The 21,273-nt window shown below is 36.8% G+C and overlaps 1 protein-coding gene across 6 annotated transcripts in view; it reads left to right on the top strand.

Moving 5' to 3' along the window:
- The window catches only part of lrba (LPS-responsive vesicle trafficking, beach and anchor containing), a 276,852-nt gene that overhangs the window by 134,987 nt on the left and 120,592 nt on the right, over positions 1-21,273 (top strand). For 5 of the 6 annotated variants that reach the window (XM_067404564.1, XM_067404565.1, XM_067404567.1 and 2 more), the window contains one exon: positions 5,599-5,765. In XM_067404564.1, the coding sequence (XP_067260665.1) occupies positions 5,599-5,765 (167 nt within the window). Of the gene's footprint in view, positions 1-5,270; positions 5,399-5,598; positions 5,766-21,273 lie in introns of those variants that run through there. The other variant, XM_067404568.1, reaches the window with a different exon arrangement.

Raw genomic sequence — 21,273 nt, 5'->3', positions numbered from 1 at the left:
ATCATATGTGACCTGTGCTGGCAAAATGAGTCGCAATGAGCAAATTTTTGAAAATAAGTTATTGTTATTTTCACAATCTCTATTAAAAAAAAAACTTAAAAATGATGTATGAGTTGTTGGAATCAGAGAACAAATGACTGAGGTACACCTGTTTGAAGTCAATTTTGAGAAAAAATCCAAAACAAAATCACCTAGCAACCATACCTTAAAATCCCTGTTAATAACACCAACACTTCGGGTCTGTCAGTCAGCATAAGTAAGATCAATTTGTTTACATCAGCATGAGTTTGAAAAATCACTTTTCATTGGTTCACACTCATGCCATCGAGAATTCTCTATGAATATTCACAAAGTTGGAATGCTGCTTGTGAAGTGGTGAAGCGAGCAGAGGAAAACGGCACTTTTCATGGACAAAGGAAAGCAACTCAATAAAGAACTTTACAGCCATGACTGAAGTAGAACAAATAAAGATAATATTAGGATAGGGACAGACAGAAGCACTGGCTGCGAGATATGTGTGGACGTGCCACAGCCTGAGAGACAGCAGGTGAATGTGTGTAATGTGTGTCTGACCTCAGTTTGTTTCCCTACCGTCCACCACAGTGACCTTCAGTATGCGTGTGTGTATAGATGTTAAAACACTGTGGTTTCAAATGTTCAGTCATGTTCTAATTTTGTTACACTGTTAATTTAATTTAAGTTTAAGTTATGTTATAATATTTGATATCTGCTTTAATATTTGATATTTTATTCTATTTTGATGTTTTTTTTATTATCGTTTTATGTATATACATTATATAAATAAATAAATAAATATAAGGTATATATATATACTATATATATATATATATGTATGTGTGCATTTCTAGCTTTGGCAATATTCTGTTATTTACAGTCATGCCAATAAAGCAATTTTTAATTGAATTGAATTGAAAGGTACTCCTCTCAGAAAACATACAGATAAAGATACTTTAAGCTGTTTAATTGGAATTTGAAGCATTTGGATCGCTAGACGAGGGCTTAATGAACTCATTTTTGTGAAAACCTCAAATTCGACCAAAAATTGGCCTTTTTGACTTGTTTTGCTTGTAGCCTGTAATTAGCCAGTGCGCATTCGGACTCATTTTGCCAACAAGGGTCACATTTTTTTACTAGTATGACCAAAATAATATTTAATTTGTTGCCTTTCTTTAAACATTATTATTGTTTGTTTGTATATATATACAAACTTTTTTGCTTGTGAAATTTTCTTGCTTGTGAAGATATTATTTCAGATTATTTCATATTTGCCGTTATCATCTTCCCAACAGTAGCACTCTGTTCATAATCTGTTGTTCAATGGGTTCTGAACAATATGCATTTCTTTTATTTACCAGAAGTATAAACATTATCCTGCATTCACATTCATCCACACCTGCTCCTCGCCGACTTCCAGCAGACATGTTCATTTTTCACTCTCCGCACATCTCCTTCATTTGACTATTTTTCACCTCAAAAGGACAGTTAATTCCTACAATTTCTCACACGGCGTGACCTTGAAGTTGCAGGAGTCAGCTGCCCGTGGCCCATGTAGAGTAATGGAACCAAAGAAATGCTTTTTTTTTTTTTTTTTGGAGAGGGGGTGGGAGGAAAGATGAAGAATCTGCCATCTACGCATTGTGACTAGTCCATTAAAAGCACAAAATGAAGGAAGGAGAAAAGGGGAAGAGAGAAGCCAGAGATACTTTGATAAGTTGTTGCACCTGTGTTAACCTTGATGGTCACCCTGACTCTGGAAAAGGAGGGGGGGGGGGCAATTTTTTTTTCTCTTTCTCTAGTTGCTTCACACTAGATTCCTTCTCCATGTATCGCCGAGGGAACAAGGGGATGGAGGGAAATCAATACAGAGAGGCGTTGGCTGACAGCAGTATTGCTCCGGAATTGAAGTGCCTGTCAGCCTTTGTCATTCTGTGACTTTTGTTCACTATTGTACTTTTAAGCCTTCATTTTTCTTGGTTGTCACTTTTCGCTTTCCTGGCTTGCTTTTGTCTGAATTCCCCTGGCTACAATTTTTACGTGGTGACTTTAAATTCGGAAAGAAAGTGGGTCAAAAGATCAAGTGCAATGAAAATCTCTCGGATTTGATTGGCCGAATGACACGGCATACACACTTTTTTCCTTCATTTTTCATTTTGTTTCTCTGAACGATGCATGCATATCCTCCGCACTGTATTTGCATTCCCTCAGATGCTGCAAGGACGGAGGCATCAGTAGGACAGTTTCCTGGTGTAAATGAAACCCTGAGGGAGGGACTGGCAAGGAGAGAAAGATGATAGTCATGGTGCTGTGTACTTCACTGTCAACAGAGTGCAAATCAAGCAGTTTAACAAGATCCCCACTGTTTTCACTGCTTAGACTCGTTCTAGAAGAAACACCGCAAACCCTTCACTGTGTATGTAATGTGTAGACTTACATGCATGTCGTGTCACACTAACTAACTCACATACACGGGGACTGATGGAACATAATGAGTTCTGGTCCCTGGCAGATGATGATTATTTTGTTTAACCTTGCTACCCTGTTTAGGGAGGAGAGGGTAAGACTGCTGTCCATGATTGTTCATATGTTGTTACAGACAAATGCTGGGATCTGCTTTCATTGGTAAATAGGAGTCATCGTTATTTTATTGTGCTTTGGTTTTAGCTGTAAATTTTGAACGTGCAGAGATTATTTAAGAGTGATTTTTGTTTTCTGCTGGATATTATACCAACACCTATTGCGTAGATGCAGCCTCACACATTCAGAAGATTTCAGAAACCAATTACATTTTCTCAGAAGACCTTTTTGAGTTTTTCCAAGAGGAAACATGCAGCAAATACAGTAATTCTGACAATTGATTAAAATAGATATATATATGCAGTCAAACCAAATATTATTCAGACGCTATATATATATATATATATATTTTTTTTTTTTTTTTTTTTCACTTCAGAAAACAAATTAAAACTCCAACATACAATTAGTAAGCTCTGCAAACGCACTCATTTTTTTCCAAGAAGTTGAGCTTCACCCACAATGATGATTCAAACTTAACATGCAAACAAATGTAAATGACTATTTTTGTTAAATGTCACTACCACGATTGATTTATAAATAAATTACCCATGAAGAGTCTTTCTCAATCATATTCTATTAAATAGATGATCTGATACTGTATGATGACTTGTGCGTTTTTAAAAATCATACAGATCAGAATAAAAAACAACAACATTTAATCATGTTAATTTTAACAGCTCTATTTTGATGTATTTTGAATAAATACATTTAAATATTTTATAATATTATCATTCAGTTGCTTTGGTTACACTCAAAAAATGCATGTATGCATTTTATTTTGACCTTTTATTGCAATGCTAACTAAATAGTTTGAGACAACTATAGACGATAGTTTTTTTCCTTTGTGATAATATGGCTCTAATGGATGTAGTCCGTTGAAGAAAATCAGTGCTGACCCTGTCCGATTCAGTTCCCCAGAACACAGAACATTTGGAAATGTGGATTATTACTCTGTCTGAAGTCATAAACACATTACTTTCATGGTTTTGTTTCTGCTGCTATGGCTTGTACTTCAACTGCACTTTGACTGGAGATTGTGGTTCCCCCTTCAACGGACTGCCAAACATGTGCAAGACCCTTTGAATTAAGTTCACCTTGTAGGGTTTCCAAAAGTCTTATGATGTCACTACAGAATTACAGCCCCAAACGTGATGATAATGTCACCGCTATGTATTTCACCTGAATGTTTCCTATAATTCAGCCTGTAATTTCAGCTTCAAGGAAGCCATTTGTCAGGAAGTTCATGAAAATTACGAAGCCCATTATGGAGCTCAGGGATTTGGTGCCGTTGACACTAGTTGATAAAGTGCCTGTTTATGCCAAAGTGTTTGAACTCATGACAGCTAATTAATAATGTGTTAATCACTCGTTGAATGGAACAATGAAAAAAATATGGATGATTGCTCTTTTTGTTTCTGAAGCTATTCTGGTAAACTTTTATTTCAATAAATTCTACACATTTCACATATTTCATGTGCTTCAGAGATTAAACTTTAGAATGTCTCATCAGAATAATATTATAATATTACAATTATAATATTTAATAAAAGTACTCAGTTGCATAACCTTCATTTATAATCTCTATGCACTTGTTATTGTGGTCAAAACTTTATATTGTGAACCATTTTTCAAATTTTTTCCTCCATTCTTTCATCAAAATGAATGTTACCCATCTAGAGTTTTCCATTTCTTACCCAGACGTGACCTTCCACGCTGAACAGAGACAAATTGCTGTCTTTCTTTCCGTTCTTTTATTCCCGCTCTTTTGTTACGCCAGACATCCAAATAGGTTCACATTTAAACATTCACCCTTTACCTTTTATCTCTCTTTTATGCCGCCATCCTCTTCTCATGGCTTTAAGGTCACTGCAGAGTTAAGAACAGCGAAATGAGACACAGATTGATAATTAGGAGAGGGAAGCCTCCCTAATGTGATTTATCTCTATGGATTTTCTGTCATACATGAAGAGTCGATGCTCAAATTGGAGAGGAGGGCCCATTAGAAGGCACTTTGGAGCGTTTACCACTAACTTTGCCGTGGCAGGCTTCTGCGTCTGCCGCCGCTGCCACACCAGACCGCTGCCTTTGCTGTATTTGTTGTCTGAGATGGGTGCTGTCCAAGGCTAATTTAATTTAGGGCCATAACACGCAATGGATGAAGCAGAGGGAATTACATTAAAACAAGCTCTAGTGGTTGATGTAACCTTTCCGCTTGATTGCTGTTTGCTAGACATTGCATCAGAATCAGATAAGAGGCACGGAGGAAAAACGAAGCCGTGTTGTTTTGTGCTTTGTGGGCTGTTTTCGTTTATTCTGGGTTGATTTTGTACCAGCATCTCACTAGTTTTGTTGCTCATCTCTTGATTTATTGATTCTGATTGGGACATTGGTTTTCACAAAGGACGGCTTATTCATTTACTCTTCTACTTTGGTACGAACAGATAAAACAGAATTTAAGTTTTATCAAAGAGATATTGACAGTGCGAGGTGCTTTGTTAAAGGATTGCATTTGAGTTCAAAGGCTTTTCTGATAAGAAATTCTGACAAAGAAAAATGTCTTGTCGTGTATTATGGGTAGTTTCTACATTTTTTAGCGTAGCCCAAAGGCATTAGCAAATACATGTCCAGTGTTATTAATCACTGTGACAACGGGCTGGAAATGACCCAGAGTTCCATTTGTTTCCTGTGTGTATGAGTTACCGCGCACACACATGCACATGTACACTCAGGCATCAACACACACTCTAATGATGTAGTGTGCTTTGTTTCCTACTCCTGGTCTGATGGACAGCATTCTTCTCAGGTAAATGTAGCACAGGAGTACACGTATGCCTCCAAGTAACTTGTTTGTATGTGATAAGTATTATACTCTACATGTTTTGTATAGTAGCCGTTAAATAAGGATAATTTAAATAAATTTTTTTAATTAAAGGTTTAATATGTTAATTGATAAAAAGAAAGAATGAATATAAGAGCGTAATGACTGTTTTCTTCTTTCTGCAGTCTCAATGTGCTCAGTATGCCGCTGAGAAACGTGATGAGGAGAAGATGTGCGATCATCTGATCAGGGCCGCCAAGTATCGGGATCACGTCACGTCCACCCAGCTCATCCAGAAGATTGTAAACATCCTCACAGACAAGCACGGTGCTTGGGGCTGCTCTGCTTTCAGGTACAGCCGCAGTCATTTAAAGGATTAGTTTACTTCAGAATTAAAATTTCCTGATAATTTACTCACCCTCATGTCATCCAAGATGTTTTTCTTTCTTCAGTCAAAAAGAAATTAAGGTTTTTGAGGAAAACATTCTAGGATTTTCCTCCACATAGTGAACTTTACCAGGGTACGATGGGTTGAAGGTCCGAATTGCAGTTTCAGTGCAGCTTCAACGGGCTCTACATGATCCCAGACAAGGAATAAGGGTCTTATCTTGGGAATCAATCTGACATTTTTTAAGAAAATAAAAATGTGTGTACTTTTTAACCACAAATGCTTATCTTGCACTGCTCTGGGATGCGTCACCCATTATGTAATCACGTTGGAAAGGTCACGCGTGACGTAGGCGGAAGTACCGGGTAAGGCAAAAAACTCCCATCTCATTTTCTCCTCCAACGTCAAAATCGTCTGACATTGTTGTTTTACCTTTTTTTGTTAAGGGCGTTTGACTAAGTCTTTGCACATTTGCTTTGTAGACATTGGATCGGTACTTCCGCCTATGTCACACGTGACCTTTTCAACTTGATTACGCAATGTTTGGTGCATCGCAGAGCAGTGCAAGATGAGCATTTGTGGTTAAAAAGTATATACATTTGTATTTTTTAAGAAAATGACCAATCGTTTCGCTAGACAGACCCTTATTCCTCGGCTGGGATTGTGTAAAGCCCTTTGAAGCTCCATTTAAACTGCATTTTGAACCTTCGACCCATTGTACCTCAATGAAGTCCACTATATGGAGAAAATCCTGGATTTTTTTTCCTCAAAAACTTTAATTTCTTTTTGACTGAGGAAAGAAAGTCATAAACATCTTGGATAACATGGTGGTGAGTAAATTATCAGGGAATTTTAATTCTGAAGTGAACTAATCCTTTAACTTTGATGGACCAATTTGATGGATCATGATATCTATAGAACATTTTGAGATTGCTATTCATGTAGACTGGGTTATTTGTCAATATCAGTATATATCTTTATATTGTGGATGCATGCTTACATTCAATGAACAGACTTTGGTCTATAGTGATGGGCATGTCGTCTTTTCCTACCACAGTTCAGCTCACCTCTGTTTTATAGTATACCTGCATCCTACTGTACCCCATAACCAATCATCCATAACCATTAGACCTTGTATTATTTACCTCTCTCATGATAGGCTAAACCTATGTTTCCGCCCATTATGGGCTCTAATGGAGTCCTACAGTCATGGATCTGAGCCTGGGTTATGTCTTATTGCTTCAGTTTCTGTGCATGATGCATTGCTGTTGGAATGGGATGAAAGCCAGCAAATTTTACCTGGCCATTACTGAAGGAAACATAAGGAGCCATATTTATTTCTGTAAACACACAGAAATATCCGTTAATGATGCAGACATGCACTGGTTTTCTGTAATCCAGTTTGCTGCCCAAGAAGCTCATTGGCTCTGTAGTTCAATTACTTTTTTCTTTTTTTGTCCTTTATGTTCCTAACAAAATGTGTTCTCTGGAGATATTGAGACCTGTCTGTGGTTTGTTTAGGTGCTCTCTCTCTCTCTCTGTTCTTTCCTCAGTATTCTGCAGTCATATAATGGCAGAGTGCTCTGTTCTCTCTCTTGGCTCTCTCCCCATTACTAGCCTTTATGTAGCTGGGCTATTGATGACTTTTGTAATAGCATGCGATGGGCGCTTGGTGACGCTGGCACAGTCTCAGAGTGTGTTTAATAAATCACAATCAGACCCTGCTGTTACATCAATACTTCTGCTCAATTACCCAGAAGGTCATGGGCAAAAATGCTGGAGAGCTAGGGATCGGTAACTACAGAAGAGCGAACAACATCTGGAAGTAAAAGAAGGGACACACACTAACACACACACACACACACACACAATGCAACATGCAACTTGCAGCTGCATGTCTACATTTGGTTAATTTCTGTTCCTATCATGGTTTGTAAAGGTGTGAGGGAGTAATTCACTTGGAAATTACCACAAAAAGGGTAAAAAAAATAGTGATTGAAACTGTTGAACATTTATTGCGATAAACAATGAAAAATCCTCATAATTACACAATGTTTATCAAAGAAACAGATACATTTTTTTAATGTAACATTTTTTTTTTTTTTAAATGAAAATCATTTCCACAGATTGTGTCAATATGATGATGTGGTGTAATATTAGTTGTTGGATACAGCTTTTCAAGAACATTAACCCCTTGGAAGAAGTGATCTGACAGCCCAAATTCAGTTGATATTTTACTAGACTATAGTTATTGATTAGTTCCCACAATAAAACCAATGGATTTGTGCTTCTAATGCTTTTTTAAATTCATGGGACACCAAAGTGTACCACATTTATAGAGATTGCTACTTGTTCGCTTTTTTTTCTGTAAAACCATTAGAAATGACACACTTTCACCGTTAAAGATAACAAAAGAAAACAACAGCATTGAAGCGTCGAGACAACACACACACACACACACACACACACACACACACACACACACACACACACACACACACACACACACACACACACACACACACACACACACACACACACACACAGAGCAAAATCTTGTTTTTCACCTTCATGAAAATGAAATCAGATTCCTCAAAGGGCACTCAGCTGCCATGATTACACCCTTTTGTTGGGAGTGTTAAATTTGCAAGCCCGCTAGCTCCCCCCTATAAAGACGTATTCCCCAAAGTTTCCATTCAATAAAAGGCTGAAAATGAAAATATTATTTTCCTCCCTGGCTGATGGTAGTTGTTGTTTCCTCATGGCAGGCATCTAATATCATCTGACACCTACTGACCCGCCTGAATGCAATTTGTGTCTTAATATCCAGCTTACAGCAGCCCCGTCCTCTGGAGAGTTGAGGTGTTAGGTGATTTTCTCTCTCTCCTGCTTTCATTCCTCACATGCTCCCTCCCTCTCTCGCTTGTGGAGGCATTGTCAGAGAGGTCCATGGGGCTTTGCACTTCGGCAAACAAAGGAAAAGGCACACATATATACCAACACACACACACACACACATTCCACTTGCTGATCTGGGACGGTCCCATTCTGCACTGTCCATGTCGTTTCTTTTTTGATTGGATCTCAGAATGACAGACAGCTGCATCCACCTGTCCATCTATTACCACCCTCTTGTCTGGTGACGCAGGTGAACATGTGGCGCTAGCGTCTGCCAAAACCAGACAAAATGAACATGGTGCCCACAAATGAGGCTGCTGACAGCATTCATTTTTTTTCTTTCTTTTGGCCGCCTGTCATTCCCCTCTCTCTCTCCCTCTCTTTTTTTTCTTTTTTCTTTTTTGTGTGGTCATGTTTATTTGGGGCAAAAGACAGATGATCTCTCATGTAGATGACATACCAGTAAAGTGGCTGGCCGAAAGAGAGATGATAGAGAGGAGGAAGAGGAGGAGGAGTGGGAGTCTCGCAGGACAGATGAGTCTTCCTCTCATATTCTCCTTCATTGCATTCTGATAGTAGGACTAATGTAGCATGGAAATTCACTCTGCTACTGCGCTCAGAGCAGTTCCACGCCCTCAAACACTGTCAGGGAGAAGATGAGGAAGATAGGAGCAAATGAAATACAGAATAGACAGCGTGAAGGAAGGGAATATTTTTGCAGCATTTATCACAAACTCACAGATATGAAGCACAATCTATGGTTGACACTTTTTCAATGAATAAGGTAAACTTTGGTGTCTCTTTTTTTGTTTTTTGGTCAAAGAATTAGCGAATGCATGTTCGTGTTGAATGAATGTTTAGCTGTGTACAGCCATTACAGCATTATCCAACCTGATCTCACGGCAATCCGTACGTATTTTACGAGGTGGCTAATTTGTACGAATTCGTAAGTTTTTTTGCTAAATCATACTTATTTTATGAGTTGCCAAATTCGTATGAATTCATACGAATGATCTACCTCTAACCCCGCCCCTAAACCTACCTCTCACTGGGGTTTAGACAAATTGTATGAATTTGTATGAGTGAGGCCACCATGAAAATACCACCTCGTAAAATACGTACGAATTGATAACGTTGCATTTTCCGTTATGATTTAGCAAGATTTTTATTGAAATTAATACATCTAATAGGTAACATCAAATTGTAGTGTTATCTGCATTCATCAAACTCAAACTTTCAACCCTGTTGCCAAATATATTGTAAGAAGACTATTTCTCTTTACTGTATGGTAAATATAAGTGGATCAGTAATTACAAACTAATATTTTCTCCCAAAAAAAAAAAAAAAAAAAAAATTGCCTGAAGATAACCCCACCAATTAGTGCTTTTAAACTCAATGTACATGTTAAATACATGATAACAGGGTTTCACAAATGGGAAACCTCATATAGAATACAGAACCTCATTTTTTGCACCACATTTAATGAGCATTTGTTAAAAAAGACCAAAACTAACATAATTCATGTTTTGTATTCTCTTTGTGAAAACCGCCAGTTGTTTTTGAGATTCCTGCTTATTCTCTTCTTTTTTCACTCTGTCTCTTTTTTTTAATCTTTTTTCTCACTTTCCTTTCTCATCTTTTCCCACCATCACACCCTCTCACTCGCTCTCATTCTTTCTCTCTCCTCCTCTAATGCGAGTCATTTCCAGCAGCAGCTCCAGTGATCTCTAATGGAGCTCCTCGGGGCTGGAGGCACCCCTGCCTGGGGACATCCATCTTTTCTGTGTCAGGAGCCCACGCCGGCAGAAACCTTTGTGATGTGCGCTCCAATTTTTCTTCAGTAAATCAAATCTTCCCTTCTTTCAAAGAGATGAATGCGGCAGGGTTGTGGTGTTATAGAGAAAATCAATGCAGGCAAAATTGAAACAGTATGCCCACGTATTGATCGGCCTTGTGAAATCGAAACTAACAGCTTTGTAACTGTTCCGGAGGACAGTTAGCTGACCTGTAATGGACAAACTATCAATATTAGCATTACTATTTTATCCTGTGCTTTGTCATTTCATGCCCAGCCCATCAGGAGCAGTGGAACACTGGGCACTGTAACATGCTCACAAAGGCTTGTTTGCTCAGCAGATACTGTAGGTAAAATGGCAAACTGTCTGGCTGTTTATATATTATTTAGGTACAATATTTTAACACACATTTTTAATATCCAAGACATTTTTTTTTCTCTTTTGTATTTTTTTTTATTTTATATTATTATAGCATCCTTCTTTTGTTACTTTTAGAACTAGTAACAGGATTGGACCATTTCTAAGCAGTTGTTGGAGTAACAAGGTTGTGTGCGATTACTTGTGTCTGTCTTAGCAGTGTTGGGTAGTAACAAAGCTTGTTAGTTTTACCACTTCAATAATAACAATATTAGCGCCTTGTTACTTAGAACTGTAATGTAGCTTTTTAGTTGCAAACATAAAGTTTACACCTTTTATTGTTGATGTTAAAGACTCTATATTTGTTTCCCATTACCAAATTGATCTGTCATTTGGTAAAAGGTCTAATACTAATTTCATATTTGTTCCATCTGCCTCATTTTTTTATACATTTACAAAATTGAGAACCTTTTTCATGTTAGTAATTTAGCAATAACAATTTAGCTTGGATATTGTTGGGCCTGTGCAGTTCATTCAACACAGGCTCATTTCTTGCACAATTATGTTATGACCTCAAAACACTTTTTACCATAGTACATGATTTGTAAATGAATATATTTTGGAGTTTGCATCACATACTAAGCTCCATATGTTCAGTGTTACTGATGTAATAAGCTTGCTCGCTAGCTCAGCTGGTATAGAATTGTACTTGCGATGTGAAGAGCCATGGTTAAGATTGTTTTTATGACACATATGCTTTGTTAACACTATCGGGTAGGTTTAGGGTTTAGTGTAGGTGTACGTTATTAAACGTGATGGAGCATTAGGCTTTTAGTGCCACTCACCAGACATTTCAATTCAGAAATGTGGTGATACGTACAAACTCCAACTATTAAAACGTTGCCATATTTACGTTCATCTATACTGGGAAAAAAAAAAAATTAAACAAGTTTTTAGCGCCACTCAGATGGACATTCCAACAAAGTCCCTTTCAAGGAAAGTCTGTTCACTCAGCGGCCATAATATGCAGCACCTCTGGACAGCTATTTCGGGCAAGTCCTATCTATTTGAATGGGGGAGTCCTGAAATCTCAAAATGCTTGGCAAAACTCAAAATTAAGTAACATATTTTATATCAGCAACAAAATCTGACATAAACTGTTGCATAAATGTTGTTTCTTATGCTCAAATAGCTTATTTTTCAGACTAGACGAGCCAACGCGCATGTGCAGTCCTAAGCACGAGTCTCAGGTTTCTATGGGAACCGGAGCCTCTAACGGCAGCTGCAGTGACACAATGACTTTATCATTCAGCGACTGGCTCTTTTTACTTAGAAGGCGAGACGTATTTCACCATATTGCGCGTTGCAGTTTCTCCCATTCATAACTATAGGACTGAACCATCTTTCTTTATATTTATAGTCTTTGATTTCACTTTGAAATTGTTGCAAAACATGCACAGTGCAACATATTTTGCGTTTTGCAAAAATGTCGACACAGGTACGTTTTTCTAATGAGCCTGGGCTGAAAATGGGACTGTGTTGAGCCAACACTTGATTTCCAAATCTGAGTCCTGAAACAAAGCTGAATACCAGAAAATCAGCTGAATACCACTATCTTAAAGATATAATATTAAGGAAAATTTCTACTTATCTTCCTCATTCTTCCTTCATGTCCCATGAACACACAAATAATCCTGTTCTCATGGGAGTACTGAATTCTACCACATATGTAACAATAGCTGGATGTAGATTCTGCCCCCTCAGTCATATACAAATTCTTCTCTCTCTCTTTCTCTCTCTCTCTCTCTCTCTCTCTCTCTCTCTCTCACTCAGACTCACACTCACAAACACAAACACAAACACACACACACACACACACACACATACACCTTAGGTTCTCATTGGTGCTGTTTGAGATGCTTCATTAATGTCATCACATTTGGTGTAGGTAATGCAAGTCATACATCATCTCTACTGGTTAATGATGCTCTGGCTGTTTTGAAAGCACCCTGCTGTCCTGCTCGCCAAAACTACACAAGCACTCCGTCACCTCTCTCCCACCACACGCCATCACGCATGTAGCCCGCCGCGCTCTGGCTTTCATCCACAAATCTCATTTTGCAGAAGACACACACACTAGAGGGGAGAATCAGTGTAGTTTACTAATACTGGGTGAATTCACTCAACCTTACATTCTAAACATATCTCTAATATCTATATGTAATTGTAATATATGTTACAATAGTAATATCTCTAATTACTATTGTAACACATTGCAGACTATATTATATATTCTATATACCATTATAACTAAAGGTTTCTTAACTCCCTAAGGTCTGAAAGCGCGCCGGCGCGTTTTGCAGGATTTTTTTTCACATTGCAGCAAAACAGACTTAAAATACTCCATAATTTCTTGTCATAGAGACATAAGTAATATATCAATTGAAACTATAGAATGTCTTCTTTTATTTGTGTACACTCAGAGTAAAAACACAATGTTGTGCTTTTTGTAAAATAAAGAAAACTAACATGATGCGTGATCTCTCCTCTCCCTCTGAACGAAGTCCAATCTGATAGTTCTCAGAAAATGAACTGTAACTTATGAATACTAATGACAAAAAAATTACACTTACGTCTAAAGAAATGTTGAAATGTCAGGTTTTAAATCGTGCAAGTCAAATCGAAAACAAACATTCTGTGTTTATGTAATCTGTATGAAAAGAGAGCCATGTCAGAAGTCTGTGATTCAGCTCATTATCCGCTAATGCGGCCACGCCCACGGAGCCAGCGCTATTCAGATGCAAATTCAGAGGCAATAAATGCATTCATCATCTCAATCGTGTATTTATTGTCTTGAAAAGTGTTTATTTGGATGTTAAAGCCGTGGTTAGCGATCTCTAGAAGACATGCCGTTAGTTCCTAGTTCCTTTTCTTCTTTATATGAATTTGTGGCCTAAAGGTGTACAGAGAGCGCCCTCCAGCTGCAAGTATGAATTGAAAAGACCATTCCTGAAATGTCCTCTTCTTCTTTAAAATAATTTGTGGACTAAATGTGCACAGAGAGCGTCCTCCGGCTGCAAGTATGAATTGAAAACACAGTATCCAGCACTCATAGTGATGACAATAAATATTACTTCTCAGTATAGAAAATTGACATAAATATATAAGAATCCATAAATATTTATCCAAATGTGCATGCTTTTAAGCTAAAAGCCTAGATGAAATGCCATAGAGGTAACATAATTGTTCACTTTGCATCACAGAAATACATAATATTTTAAATAATATAATAGAATACAATTATTTTAAATTGTAATAATATTTCACAGTATTGCTGTTTATGATGAGCTGAGACATTATTACAGAGGGTTTTTTTCACAGCCTACCTGACTGAAAGGCCTCATTAATATGCAAGTCATTTCAGGTCATTATTATGTGATTCTTTTGTCTTCTCAGGTGTAAATGGCCCATTATTCATGCAGATTCACGCCTCCACGCATACTGTGTTGCTTGACAAAAAGTGTCTTACAAAAACTAAATCAATATATTATTTTATATGAAGGAGTAGGCAGCATAATTTTTTACATAATTCTGAAGCAAAAACTCTAGTCTACAACCTCCAATACCCAAAAGTTTTGTGAACACAGATTTAATATACTTTTTTTGGCCTTATTTCAGTGACTTAAGTTTTTTGTTTTTTCAATAACCACGCATAAACATTATTCCTTCAAAAACACAAACATGTACATACATGTTCCTCACATATTATTGTAGCCTAGTTTGTGCTGAATACAGTGTAATGACACTTTTGTCATTAATATGTTTATGAACAACTGAAAAAAGCACAAATGTCAGGGCATGTCAAAACTTCTCCAAGCCCCAAATCAGCCTCAGACTCCAGAGGGTTAACTTAATGGTTGTTTCAACTGGACTCAAACCAGGAGGAATTCCTTAACAAAAATATCTCACTTCAGCAATATTATTTAGATGTTTGGTGTAAATACTAAAGCATCTATGCACTACCGTTCAAAAATACTGTACACTACTATTTGGGGGTCAGTATGTTGTCAGTAAATGCTTTTCCTTAAAACGGTCTATTAATTTTTATTCTATTCCTGAAAAAATCATTTCCACAAAAATATTAAGCAGCACAACGATTTTCAACATTTATAATGAGATGTTTCCTGAGCACCATATCAGGGCTGTCAGTCAATTAAAATTTTTAATCAATCAATCAAACTAATGACATACTATGCCTATTAATGGTTTGAATTAATCAAAATTATTCATATAAACTACCTTACAAAAGTTTGTAGGTAGGTAAGATTTTTTTTTTAAAGACTGCTCACTAATGCTGCTATTAATTTTATTGATCAAAAATAACAGTAAAAAAACTTTAATATTGGAAAAAATTATTACAGTTTCAGTTCAATTCACATTTATTTGTATAGTGCTTTTCACAATACATATAGTTTCAAAGCAGCTTCTGCATGTTTCTACATTACAATTAAGAGTAATCTGTTATTACTCTGCCAAATTAATGTTCATATTTAAAAAAATGTACAGTTCTAAGACAGTACAAATCATCCAGTTAGCCAACATCATGTATTAATTGGCAAAAAACAATGAGTTCATTAAAGCAATTATTACAAGTTGCGTTCATTATGATCGCAATATAATAGAAAATTTAATAGTGGTGCATGTTGATTCAGAGTTGGCGTTTTCAATTTTAAAATATTTTAAATGTAATTTATTCCTGTGGTGGCAAAGCTGAATTCTCTACAGTCATTATCCCACTCTTCAGAGTCACAAGATACTTCAGTAAACATTCTAATGTCTGTGTAAAGTATATATTTTACTTTAGGTCTGTATGTGCTGTGACTTTTTTTTTTTTAATTCCCATCATCGAAATGCTTATTTAAATAGTAACAGTAATAGTAAACTTTACTTCTTAAATGTATTATAGCCATTTAATGTAATATTTAAAATGCATGTTTAATAACCATTATTATTTAAACTAGTTTTAGATGAAGTACAGAGTGTCATTCTGCAGGACACCACTGTCATATAATACTGCTGTAGCATGGTTTCATCCCATATGATGTATCTTCTATAATATCTTATAGGTCCCGAATGCATGACAGACTGTTTGTTCCCTCCCACCAAGTGCAAACATTTTTACAACTGCATTTGTGCTGATTTATTGGGCCTTATAGAAGTTCATTCTTTTTACCAGTGTATGCTTAATGCAGCTGTAGTAGAGTACTAATGCTGCCCAGTATATATTTTACTGTGATTATCCTCTTGCCGTGTCTTCCAAAGAGTGGATCAGGACACTCAGTAAAGTCTTATTATTTCCTCTGTTTACTTCTTAATGTTACCAGAGCTATACAAAGAAGGAAATGGATGCTAAATGCACTGGTTCTTTGTAGTAATAGACTGTGTGTGTACATCAGAGCAGAGCGAGTACCCTGTTAGTTTCATTTTTAGCTGTGAGGGCCTCAGTTTTATCTGACCATCACTTTCTCTTCAACTGCATTTAGTCAAGACAAGAGGAAGCAGAGATCCAGTCTCTCAAAGAGCTTCAGATGATGCTGACTGTGCACGTATAGTGCTCAGGTCAGTTTTTATGAACCAATGCATGTTCTTAAAGCTGTGGATTGCCATATGGGTTTAACAACTTGAGGGTAACAGAAATTTCATTTTTAGGTAAACTATTCCTTGAACACTGAAAATTAGTTATACAAGCGGAATGCAGGGTGTCATGAGAAAAAATGTGAGTATCTTGTCCACAATTAATAATCTAGAGAGGCTCCTAATGACAAACTATAAATGATTTTATCAACTTGGCCTGCGTGGTCCTGGCAAAGATAAGGCAAAATGCTTAGCAGATTACAGTATGTCATAACATATACATGTCCTGCTTTTATTTACATTTCTTCATAAGCTGTTTAACAAGTACCATTAATGGTTCGGTTTGGCTATAAACACTTGAGAAACCATGTACAAACATCCCACATGACTGTGGTCCAGATAGAGAGAGAGCAGCTGTTCCACTCTCTTTTCTCCCTTCTTATCCTCCCTTCTTCATCTATGATGGAAACAAATTAGTCTTTCTTCCAAAGGATTCTCAAACCCTTTCAAACAAAACTGGCATGATACATCTAGACGTACAACCTCTTACTTGAGATATTAGCTGTAAACATAGAATAGCTATGTAGAATATCTCTCATCTGTGGGTGACTCTCAACACATGCATGTTTTTCACACGCAGAGCTTTTCTAAGCCGATGTATCGGCCCCATTTCCATGCCTTAAGCTTGACAGCTTGCAATGTCTTCTCAGTATATCTGTAAATCTCCAGAGAGCAAGTAAAGGTTTGACAGCTGCAGATTCCTTGGGATATATCACATAAATGATGCGAAAATGGCTTCTACTAGCTCTCCTTTTTTGCGTTATGGAAATGGATTAAAATATGTCCTAATGAAAACATTTAGCTCTGACTGTTTATACACAACAGTGGCCCAGACTGTAAGAAATAGTAACAAAGTGTCAAAGAAGGACATATTAACGGCTCCCGTAGCGCTGATGTTGTCCATATGTTAGCATGACATACTCCACATACTCCAGAACTCCCAGAGTTCAGCAGTCACATCAATGTTCCACTGGAAATTAAGAAGTAGTGCTATTTTACGCTGTTGGTTAGTGCTATTTTAGCTGTTGAAACTAGTCAACCAGTATGATTTTTTTTTTTTTTTTTTTTTGGTCAAGGAGGTTGACAAAGTTACTCTTGCTGGTTAAGCTAGTAACTGTAAACACCCTGGTGCAAGATTCCCAAAACATTCTTAAGAATAAAATTCCTCCTTACTGCAATTTTGTATTTACTTACTTAAAGTTGCTGCAGAGGATCTTTTCGTTGACTGAGAAACCAAAGACTGTTACTGAGTTTTTGAAATGAGCACATGCTCATTTCGAGGGAACGCCTCCCAAAACTCGTGCACGAGTGTTTACCACCGGTATTCGCTGTGTCATGTTAGTGGATTCATTATGTCGGACTCACCGCAGGTAACTCATATTCTGCAGTTGTTACTCCTGTCTCCTGACAAAAACATTGCATGCCGCGCATGTGGAGTGTGGAAAGTTACTGGAGCATATGCACGTCTCTCACAAGGAACGTCACGGCAGTGATTGACAAGCCAGAGGGCCAATCGTTTACGGGATGATCGCGTAAACGATTGGCTGATGTTTTTAAGGCCCTACCTCGTACACAGATGATGTATGTTAATATTATTCCTTTCAGTGCACCTAATACATAGTATTTTATTAGTTAGTAAAGACACTTGCAAGTAGTATTGCAAAAATGTATAAAACAAAACATCCTCTGTAGCACCTTTAAGAAAAAAAGTTAAGAATATTTTGTATTTCAAAAATTCTTAAGAATTTTCACATTCTTGAAAATAATCTTCTTAAAAATCATCGTAAATGTTAGAATATAAATACATCTGAGTGTGATGAAAGTTATGTTCTAATGTTACTGTCTGTTAGCTCTTAACTCTTTTTCTTAAATCCACAAATGTAAGATGTTTAATGAATTTATTGGGTTGTTTCAAATTAGTAGTTAATTAAACATTACAACACTAGCTACATATTATACATATTACTATTGCTAGGAATGTGAAAGAGTACTCTGAAGTGACACCAATGATCGATATAATGTAAACAATGATGAGTATGTGTGATGCAGTGCAGAGTGCTGAACTCTTGTCAAGCTACTCGTTACAAAAATATCGTTCATGCTTATTATTATGGTAAGCTGCAGACAGTGCAAAAAGATGGCCTTGAGGTGTAAAGTCATGAAAAAAAGATATTTCTTATGGATTCTTAAGAATTACACGTAAGAACATTCTTACGAACTTGGAATTCATCTTAAGAATTTCTTAACTTCTACAGATTTTCGTGAATCTGGCCGCTGTAGTTTAGCATAATTTTTTTTTTAAACCAGTGTCCAAAGTACTCTTGTACTTCTCAATGATTATAATTACTTTCATTATTTGTATATTTGTGAATATTATAATTGATTTTAATATGAAAATGATTCATATTAACTCTTTGACAATTTTTTTTTTCAAGCCTGAAGAAATTTAATATAAGTAACGTCATAGCTGAAACTTGATGTTATTCAAGCATAACATGATCAGTCACAAATTTGATTATTTGTTCAGTAACATTGAAATAGAAATATTTTTGATTCATTTTTTGGAACTTTTTTACATTTTAAAAGTTTTTTTTCATGTTTAAATTAGATTTTAAATAGCACATTGCCACTATGACCCACTCTGAACACCACTGAATCTGGGGCATATTCTTCGTACCTCCCTTAATACATCTGAGATGATTTGACAGATGCCAGATCTTCTAATCGTGATAACTGATCTCTGGCTAATTTGGTTCTTCAAACGAATTTGCAGATTGGATTCAAATATCTGGATTAAGTTGTCTAAGATTACTGCGTGTTCTCGTGTTCCATGAAAAGGGCAGATGGATCGATACACGAAACCACGATCAGCAATGCAGCGATTGGCTGGAGTCAAGACTGCAACGTAATGACATCATAGAATGAGAAAAGACACCTGACAAAAAACTTGACGAATTTCTAGGCATTTATAAGGAAACAGCCAAGCGAATAAATGACAGAAGAACGACATAAATGTTATAATAGATAAATGAAATGTGCACTATTTTTTTTTTTTTTTTTTTTACATGATTACCCAATTATTTAGGCTATATTCACAATTTCTAGCATTTGTACAGGCAATGTTGTAATTAGCAACTAATTTACCTTTGAAGCATATTTGACAGCATTAATTAAAGTTTCTTAAGGGTCAAGATCAAGTTATCTGCGTCTCCTGCGCTTCATCAAGCCACTCCCATAATATCTGTCACGGTTCAAATGTACAAATGCATGTATGGCATAGACATCTGTACATCATGTGTGTAAGACATGATGTAAGACAATAAAAATTATTACGTAATTATTCCCTCACGAATGAATCTCTCAAAGAGTAAAACTGTTGGTGTCTATATTATGACACTACACGGCATTATAGTATTATTTGCAAATTTGTTTTTAAATCATATTGTCCCTGGTTTACATTAGGGTACTCTTGTGGGAAAGTAGCAGTGGCTGGGACAGACTTTAAGCATCACCTCCGCTTAAAAAGATGCAATCTAATCCTGTTTACATGAAATAAGCCTGCTCCCAAGCAGGTTTGTGCTTACGGACCTGTTGCTATGACAGCAAGTCCAGAATGAGCATTGAAGAACCGAACAAACCAAGATCATGCCAAATCGCCATCAGTCAAATCCAGCTAAGTGAGTTAGCGACGTACGAATAATATGCCCCTGGTAGTTTGCTCATTGCTGTGTTTGGAATATTAGTGACCTTGGATACTAAGTTAATTTCCTTCATATATTGACAACTACTTGTTCCAAAAAACAAATACAACAGAACAAGCTGTCAAAATTGATGTAATTTGCTTGATTAACTGAAAGTACAGCACTGCAGACTTGATCTGTGTTGCAAATATCAGTGACATGCACCTCCATGAGCCAATGTTGCCACATGTGCCATAGGTTACCACCCACTGATTTAAGGCAGATTAGTTCACTTGACAAATATATTTGTAATGCCCGTTTTCAGCCATGCAAGTACAGGCCTTATCTACATAAGTGGGGAACAACCAAAATCTGTTGGGATTTAATTTGTTAGGCTGAACTTACATTCTTACAGCAGCCATACAGAATTCTCTCATCCAGGCTCCGTTTAAACTAGTGCGTTTTTGTTTTAAAACGCATACGTTTTGCTAAGGTTACGTCTGTCGCTTACACTACGCCGGTGTTTTCAAACCTCAAAAATAGAGTTTGAAATGCCGGGGTTGCGTTTCAGTGTAAACGTACCAAAACGGAGACTTGACCACATTCACTCTGTGTATCTGTGTAAAGAATAACATGGAGACTGAACTGCAATCTTTGCTGGCTTTGTTGTCATTTTTAGCAGCCATTGTGCAGTTAAACTCAGCACATTTTTAATACTGCAGCTGCCTACATGCGCAAGAGGCAAATGTTTACACTTGTACGCGCATGCCCTGTGTGCTTGAACAGTCATGTGACATGCGTTTTCAGCCATGTAGTGTAGACAGAGATCGTTTCTGAAACACTGTGGATACGCCAGTGTAGACGAGGATCATTTTCATTTTAAAACACCGTTTTAAAACAAAAACGCACTAGTGTACTGGACTGTGAGTGGACTGTCTCTGCCTTAATCATTCTTTGACCAAACTAGAAAGGTCAAGGAATGTCATTGATGGCTACAGGAAGCACTTAATTACAGATCTGTTGTCTAAAAGTTGTGCTACTAAATAT

This window comes from Chanodichthys erythropterus, chromosome 12, assembly GCF_024489055.1.
Source record: "Chanodichthys erythropterus isolate Z2021 chromosome 12, ASM2448905v1, whole genome shotgun sequence".
NCBI classification, from domain to species: domain Eukaryota; kingdom Metazoa; phylum Chordata; class Actinopteri; order Cypriniformes; family Xenocyprididae; genus Chanodichthys; species Chanodichthys erythropterus.
This window is presented reverse-complemented; position numbering and strand designations above follow the sequence as displayed.